Below are 9155 nucleotides of genomic sequence, written 5' to 3' on the forward strand. Positions count from 1 at the left end.
GTGGCGGTTTACAGTATAGCAAGGGCTTTAAATTTACGGACTTCATGGTTTAGACCAGCCTTTAAAAGCTCAGAATCAAAACAAGATGGCGCATATCGCCAGTGTTGCCAAATCAGCTCCTGTCACTAAAGTTGCAAAACCTTTACTTTCAGTGACAAATAATGAAGCCAGACGCAGAGTTTTGAACCTTTACAGATCATGGTGGCGTGAGGTAACTTTTTTTTCATCGAATTTAGCCTTTTCAATTGAATTTCATAGTATAGAAATCGTCAAAATTTTGAGAGAGATAAAAAACAAAAAAAACAAAAAACCGTAGCGTACGAGGACGAAAAACAGTCTCGCCTAAAACTTTCCCATTATCAAGGAACTTTGCTATTGCAACTTTATAGTCAGAAAAAACCAACACTCTGGGTAGTCAAACAGAGTTTTTACCTAATTTGTCGAACTTTTCTTTTTATATACCGTCAAAACTTTGTCGATCGTAGTTTTTTGTCAAATTTGGGGTTATTTTAAAACCATGGTACCCCAAATTGGGGTACTCATTGGGGTACCCATTTAATTCACTGACCAGAATTAAATTGTGTGAAAAAGAATAACACACGCTTTTAAAAATAAATGTAGAGTGATATATATCACAGATGTTATGCGAGGTAATCGTCACAAGCCAAAATCCATGTTCAACAGATTTTGAAAACGAAAGTGTAAAGAATAAACATTGCCGTAAACGCGTTTAAAACGCGGGTAAAAAGTCCTGGGCCGAGTCCCGCGTTTGCTCATTCAGCCAATCAGATCACACAATCTAGCCGGTTCCAAACTCTCGCTGTAAAATCACATTGTAAATATCGAAAAAAAAACGGGGGTTTAGATATTTACTAAAGGCTTATTTCGCTGAAAGAAAATAGCTTTAATGAAACAAATTTTGGTTAAATATCTTTGTTATTATTTATAAAACCTGAATCTAAATGGTTTTGAGAAGTAAAAGATTGTACGACTGCAAAATAGACAAAGATCGTTTATGACCCCCGTCTCAGATGAGGTTTTCAGGCTTTATCTAAAGATAGAGAACTAAAACAAGCTTAACCCACTAAACTATATATTCAGCACCAGACTCTTTGACATTCTGAGAAATTATTAGCCCGGGAAGAGCAGCAGATTTCAGCGAAATGCTGCTTTTTGCTCTAAAAGTGTATGGTGGAAATGGTGCTTATTTTCAAACTTAAACATCAATTCATTTGAAATATTTTGTTTATTTGGATTATTAAAAGGTTGAAGGTTTGTTTTATTTTTATTTTTTGATGATAGCTTCACTCAATCGCTTACAATGAGTCTTTGAAATTTGTTTATTTTGGTATTCTGATTGCTCTCGCATGATGCCGCCATTATGGAGTTTTTTTTTTGCGTTTGCTAAATGCGATTTTGTGAGACTTTGCATTACCAACTTTTGCTTAAGGCAAACACCTGTGATATAATAATAACATATAATACAAATAATATAATATGTGTTTATAACATAATAGTATGCTTGTTTGCTTTAAAATACGTGTTTGAGAGAATCAAAGACTACTTCCTAATGTCAATTCATATCCAATTATATGTCCTGCATCATATTGAGTATATTAATCAAAGTAACCTTAGAACTATTGTATTTTATGATGTCATTAAAATTTTTGGTGGAAAGTGTCAGTTTAGTGATAAAAATGACAAAAGACAATGTCATTCCTTTTCTTGCTCTAAAAGCTATCTTTACAAATTTTCCAAGGCTGAAATGACTGTTAATTTGTATCCTTTCGTACAATGAGCATCACCTTCAGTATAATAAATCTTTTTGGAGGAATTTGACTCACGATTATATATTTCAATATTTTGTAAATATTTTTGCAAGAAAGTGCCTTTTTTGTCAGCATTCTGACATGTAAAAAGAAGAGATATTAATAAGATGTTACTAGCCAACACCTTACAATTCTCCTGACAGTATAGACCTAACTCTTCACACAAAAATTACGGGAAACGCATGTTTGGACTTTGTACCCTATGCTGCACTCAAGCACTTAAGCCAAAGTCCCGCAAAGGCGGGACAAAAATCAGTTTTTTGAAGTTTGCAAAAAAACGCCACATAGAAGATCTTTCAAACTCAGTATGTCAGTGTGGCTCGAATCCTTCAGATCCTTGGTTAGAAAAAGCTATACCTGTTTCCTTTTTTCTTCCCAGATTCAACAAGCCATCAACCAACAAAATTACCACTGACATCTGAAAATTCACACAGCCTTTCCACTAGACACTTCTAAATTATCTGCCATTATTTCTTCTCTGTCGCACCAAATTCAATTTACAGATTTAATTAAATCTATTGTTGTTGTTGTAATGTTATTGTTGTTTATTCATTATGACACATTGTGAACTTCCTTTTACTGTATATAGTATTTTCATTCCATGTCCTTTCGAACTCGAAAGCCCTTAGGGTTATTTTTCGTTTAGGAGATTTTTAAATGTACATAGACCTGAAAAAAGAAAGAAAGATATATATAGAAAGAATCTGTTACATTATGAAGATGTTCCGAAATTAACCAATCCGGTTTACAATCGGAATTCCTCTGGGAGTTAGCGAGTCGGGAGATGTAAAGTTATGTAATAGGTAATACATAATTTTTCCGGGGGTTAAACTTATAAATAAAATTGAAATGGTTTGTTTTTTTCTTCATTATATATTTAAGTTTTCATTATCAAAATTCTAGAAATGCTAGTTTGTAGACCATATTAGAAAATGGTTATATATTTCGCAAAATAAACACTTACAAAAGTATTACTTACTATCTTTACCCCCGCTTTTTAAACAACGTCTTCTGTGGGCGTGATATCAGGCGGAGACAAAACGCCCTCATCGTAAGATTCTCGGGTCGTCTTATTGTTTGTTCTTTTTGTCGAGTCTGTCGTCAATGTTTGGCGGCATACCTGAAAATAAAAAACAAAAAGATTATCATATTACTTTTGCATGAATTACGCTACCTTATACGTCATTATAAAATTATACAAAACGAAAGCCAGTCTAGGCCGCCCGCCTAGAGCGCGGGCCCTAATATTTTTTCTCTCGCACTCTTCAGGGGAAAACGAAAGTGATCGATATTCTTCGAAGGAAGAATTCGCCAAACAAACCCCTAGACAAAAAGATGTATTTTGAAGTTGGGAATGGATCCTGCGAAGATGAAAAAATTTTGACTAGGCGTTTTTTTGGCAAAGCCAAAAACTCTAATTTTTTTCTTCCCTCAAGCTAAAAAGGTTACAGGTTTTGGGCAATCGAGGCAAAAATCAGCAAAAAGCTGGTATTTTCCGTAAATCTGAGAATCGCGATAAGATCCTCACTGGTATGTGGATAGAGCAGTAAAAAATACAACTTTTCTATTTTTCCTTTTTTTTTGCAAAAGTTCTAGGAATGAAAATAAAGGGATAATGATAATTGAATACTATCCATTGATGACCCACGGCACTATCGTTTAAAGCTAGAATCGCTTCGCTTACTCTTCGCTTGAGAAAATGATTGACAGATTGAAGTTTTTCACCCGCGCAGGAGTTCGCGGAGCGTTCTCGGCTCAATCCTCAGACCGCACTAAAAATGGTAGACTGAGCTGTGATAGATCATTTCGATGGAAGTTGTTGGAATGTTTACAAGGCTCTTTACAGAAAATCGTTTGTTTTATTGTCAATGATGACAGTGCGGTTATTAATTTTGTTAGATCTGACAAATTGATGTTTGTAAAGTGCACTTTGTAGTTTTGATTCCCATTGAAGAATCATATTCTGGTTTTCGTGTTATTAGATGCTGTTTTAGAGCTTTAGGTCTACACTGCCTGATTTTAAGCTATATAATATGATGTTGGGAATACTGTTTTGTTTGGTTACTGAATTTATTCTGGTCTTACTTATTCTGGTCTGTAAATTTTTGAAGTAGGAAAGGAAAAAAAGCTGATTTAATTAAAAAGCAGTAGATTTTCACTACCTGTCGGAGAATGGCAACTGAGACAAAAGTTTTGTGATAACCTTTAATCTAACCTTATCAAACTATCAATGAAAGGTTTTAGCACCATATTATAATGAAATTAAGTGTCATTTAACAAAATTAAGGTCGGAAAGTGGTACCCCAATAAGTATCCCAATTGGTGCACCAATTGGGGTACCATGCTTTTTAAAATAACCCTCAAATTTGTCTAACATTTTTTGTTGTCAAACTATGTCGAACTTAATGTTTTCTTCAAACTTTTTATTAAATACTCACAATTTTAGCGACCTTTGTAAAGTTCAATTAAAAAATTTAATCAAAATTTAGTCGTTCGATTAAGGCAAGGGGAATTAATAATAATGAACCAGTTACCGCCGTGTTGCAAAAAATATTTGATGCAGCAAAATTTCATTATTCATTATTCATTATTTTAACCTGGCAGCTTCCCAACTCCAACAACTAGAAATTTCCTGTGTCATCAAGCTGCTTTCACTTTCAGAATCAAAAATGGATGCGCCTAAAATCACACTACATGCCATACAAGCTTAATGAGCGCTTTACTAAGCACAAGCGTGATCTCGTGCTTCTTATTGAAAAGCACGTAAAACGTCCATAACTTAAAAAACGTCCACCTCATTTGCGGGCGTGATTGGAACCATGTTTTTCACAGTGCTGACTCCTTCGTACAGGTTAATGAAAATTTTTTATATCGGTTAGGGTCATGATCAGTCATTCATACTGCGAGTGGTCCTAAATCCGACAGCCCTGCCTAAATCCGACCCCCCCCCCAAATAACTGCTATGAAAAAAATGTTTGCAAACATTCCCTCTCCAAATTGAACAATAAACTATTGCAAGAACTCTTGAAACAAAACATCTCAAGATGACTATAATGTCACAATGTCTGTTAATGTGATCAAAAAAGTGTGAGTTGTAAAAATAATTATATACCTCTATTATTCTGATTCTGTTGCTCGTGTGTTTTAAAACGTTAACAATTTTGTAATAAAAAATTATGTTTTGTATAAGAATCAATTATATTGTTATTTGATTAAATTGGTTCAGTGAATCAAATCTCTCAGTTTAGTTGACACTTTGGTATCTTTATTGCGTCACAGTGAACGGTTTGTTTTTATTTTAGTTTGTATCTTTGAAAGACCCCATCGGATTTAGACAGGGCTGTCGGATTTAGGACCACTCACGGTAGTTTCTAGAGGGTCACCCCCCTTAAGTGCTAGCCCCCCTTAGGAAATTCATTTAAGATTTCACACCCCCCCCCTTAGAAAACGCAAACTTTATTGGAAAAGAAAAAAATTGAAATTTCGCATAATTCAAGGAAGATCCCCCCTTAACTGGCAAACCCCCTTAGGAAAGTCATGCTTTTAACACCCCCCTTGCATTTGGTTCATCAAAACCCAAGACCCCCCTAGATGAAGGGGGGTAGAAACTATGTCAGTTAGGGTCAGCGATGTAGTTTGAGAGTCAAAAGAGGGTTGGAAGTAGCATCGGTAGGTAAATATTGGACTCAAGGCCCTGGTAGGGGCACCCCTAGGGTTGGGGTTAACCCTGGTAGCACTATAGGTAGATTGTGAATTCGAAATTGTGCCGTGGCTTCATGGTCTAGTGGGTGCGTTCGGAGCTTCTGAACCGAAGATACTTTTCATGTGTGGGTTTGAATCCCACCCGGAACTCAACTTTGGTAAATTTCAAAAGAAGCATCCTAAAGATTCAGAAACTCCAGAAAACTCCAGATCTAAACATAGTTTTGTGTAGCAAAGGTGCGATTTTTGGTTGTTTTGAATGGAAAGACAAGGAAATAAAATGAGCTTCTTAAAAATAATGAACTTTTTTGAGCAGCAGCTCAAAGGCATGCGGGCGGTTCATTAATTCTTGCCCTTGTCTAAGTTCAACAAAGTTTGATTAGCTTGGCAATCGGAATAGTGGAGATTCAAAGCCGTTGTGACGAAATGGTATGGATTAGGGGCCGTCCACCTACTTCAGGCGTACAAACTTTAGCGAGCAGAAACTTTCGCGAGGTCGAAAAATCGCGAAATTTGCGACATTTACTTTCGCAAATTTGAGGAAAAAATGTTTTTCGCGAGCAGAAACTTTCGCGGATCGTTGGGTAAAAATGAGAATTTTAGAATAGAAATTGGCTTGAAAGTGACCGCTCAAGACGGTTGCTATTCGACTTTAAAAAGGCATCAAAGGATAATAATAATATGCCGAAAACTTGATATTTATTACGATTTCGAGGTTTTATAGATTTCTAGTTTTTTTGAGAATTTTTCGCAAGCAATAACTTTCGCAAGTTGCCCTTTTAAGAATTTTCAAAGACATTTACTTTAGCGAAAACGGCCAAAATTCGCACTAAGGGGGGGGGGAGTCTTCTCAAAAGCGTATGCTTGCGTACAGGGGGAGGGGGTCAAAGGAAAATGTACGTACGCAGAGAAAATCTTTTCATAGTCCTTTTTTGCTTGTTTTTTTGTCGATTTTTACGCTTCTTATACGCATCAAGGAAAAGAAAAAGTTTCTCAATAAACATTGAGTTTCATGTATGAAACAAGTTTTCTTAAACTGAGGGGGGGGGGTGATTGAAAAACTACGTACTCACCAGGAGGGGGTATATCCATTTGCGTACGCTTGTGCAGGCTTGTGTACAGAGGGGAGGGGGTATTCGAATTTCGACATTTTAGTGCCTACGTACTATGTGGGCGGGTGGCCCCATTATATGTTTTATCTCAAACATGTAGGTTTAAGCCAAGGCAAAGTTTTCAGAAATAGTCTTGGTTAAGAATCCAGGTCCCCAATACTGAGACCTGGGTGATAGTGGAAAAATAAGCATATCATTAGCATATCAGTGAGCTTTGGTCATTACTCATTGTTTAGGGGTACAAGCCATGGTAATACCTAAATGAAAATACATTGGTCATTATGATTTGAATTTCAGATTCCACACACCATTGAATCGCATGCTTTGGACATGACCGTAAAGCAAGGCAGAAGTAAAGTGCGTGAAATGTTTGAGTTAAACCGAAACGTCAAAGACATCAGAGTTATCGATATGTTAGTGGTCAAAGTAAGTTTTAATTCAAAAGCTCTTTACCAGACCAACGATGTAAAAATAATAGATAACCAACTACCTCTAGAAGGCACTTCTCCCAAGAGAACAACCATTGTTTTCCTATTGAAATGAGCACTCTATTAAAGAGCTCTGTGTGCAGTGCGTGTTATGCTTTTAGCTAGATTTTGACACACTTTTTGACATCCACTGAATTGATAGAAAATTTGAATTGTTATTTACTGCAAATTTTGGAATTTTTTTCAAAAGATAAAGGTACCAATCTTTAGACAAATTGACTACGGATCGGCCTGATACCACTTAATCTTCATCTGGATAAATAAACGCTCATAAAATGCTGTTATCTGAAAAATATATGTGTGATTTGAAATGCGATATCTCACGTATGAAAAGTGCATGAAGGTTGCCTGATACAAAACAAACAGATGAATGTTTATTATAGAACAATAATATCTAATTAAAAAATTTCTTCTGTGAGGCTGCCTATAGGAAAATACACTTTTTCTAACCCAAATTTTGGAAAAATATACATCACGTGATCGATTCTGTCCAATAGAAGGTTGCAAATGAAGCAAGTTTTTATTTAATTGCACTTTTTACGATGCAAAATGTCATTAATATTTTTACAACCGTAACACGGATGTTTTTTGAGAATCAAGGCAAGTTGGCTATCTATTATTTTTACATCGTTGACCAGACGTTTTTCAGAAATACTTTTAGTATTAGTCTAAATTATTAAATTAATTGATCCTCTGTCTATACAAAAGGTGCCCAGATGTAAGAGCAACAGCTAGGAAGGTTAAACCTTACTCTTTTTTTTCTGGTCACTTCTTTCATTTTAGCTTTTTAAAATACAGGGTGATCCGAAAAAAAGGGACGAGCTGGAGTTTTTACAAGATACTTCACTAATTGGTCATTTAAAGTGATAGAGATGACGCGTTCTTTAGAAAAAGTAATAAGATTCTTTTATTACATCTTAACGACCAACCAAATCAAATGAGAGCTTGTAAAAACTCCAGCTTGTCCCGAAAAAAACTCCCTTCTATGAATGGAATAAGATTTTGTGTATAAGGCAAAGATACAACGGTAATTAAGACTAACCTATAAATTTTAATTGTAGGTGTAATATGCAAATCACGTTAATGCAGCTGTGGAATAATCCGAAAATATTTCTTTAAATTAAAAATAGTAACTATTTAGATTTTGATGATACAAGTGTTACACAAAGAAATTCTACTTAGTGGTTTGACACCACTGGTTATTTTTTCGGCACACCCCGTGAGTGTGCTGTCTGAATTCCAAAAATACTGAAAATATTAAATTTATTTCTAAGGGCACTCTGGAGCTTGAAGAAACACATCAGATGTGGAAGCAAAAAACTCACGTATTGAAATATTTCCAAGAAGAACTCAAGCCAAAACAAAGAGACTTTATGCAAAGGTTTTATGAAGGATATGATTGAATTGGTTGAAGCTGTCCAGGTGTTCAAACATACAACTGTGTTGTTCTTCAATTTTTTTGTAAATATTAATAACAAATATTTTTTAAATGAAATACATCGAATGTGAGAGGTTGAAATATTCCTTATTCGAAATTTTTTATCTAAGGCGAAAATAAAAAAATGTAGTGTTTCCGGAAACCGGCCGGGTGGAAAATGACCCGACCGCAGACTTTCGTTAGGAGTTGATACATTAGTATTCAGGGCTTATTTCATACTGTTTGTACATAAAAGTTATCTTTAAAGTTCTATTTCAATGATCTTAAGTTATCAGAAATAGCAACAAAAAAAGCTTTTTCCCTTCACCCGCATCCCGGAAACACTACTTTTTTTATTTTCGCCTAACATTTATCAATTTGACAGGACTTTTACAATCAGTGACAAAATACTTGGCACAAATTCACCGGGGTGTTTTGAAACCACAATCGATTTGTAAAGTAGGTTGGAAGGGTAGAGTTGTAACTCTGAGTTTTGACGCTAGACTTAGGATCTGAGGATCCAAAAGTTCAAAAATGGTCCAGTAGAGGGCTTGAAATATAGCCTAGAAACCAATAAATCCCTCCCAGATCGAAATAATCGATGAAA

At 35.4% G+C, this 9155-nt stretch overlaps 1 protein-coding gene across 1 annotated transcript; it reads left to right on the plus strand.

Moving 5' to 3' along the window:
- Positions 1–46: 46 nt before the first annotated feature.
- LOC136819926 (NADH dehydrogenase [ubiquinone] 1 alpha subcomplex subunit 6-like) lies at positions 47–8650 on the plus strand. Its single transcript, XM_067076166.1, has 3 exons — positions 47–211; positions 6941–7069; positions 8406–8650. Exons 1-3 carry the CDS (start codon positions 86–88, stop codon positions 8532–8534), a joined length of 384 nt encoding a protein of 127 aa, XP_066932267.1. The 5' UTR covers positions 47–85; the 3' UTR covers positions 8535–8650.
- The last annotated feature ends 505 nt before the right edge of the window (positions 8651–9155 follow it).

The sequence above is a fragment of the Clytia hemisphaerica genome, unplaced genomic scaffold (genome assembly GCF_902728285.1).
Source record: "Clytia hemisphaerica strain Z4C2 unplaced genomic scaffold, Clytia hemisphaerica genome assembly, whole genome shotgun sequence".
Taxonomy (NCBI): Eukaryota; Metazoa; Cnidaria; class Hydrozoa; order Leptothecata; family Clytiidae; genus Clytia; species Clytia hemisphaerica.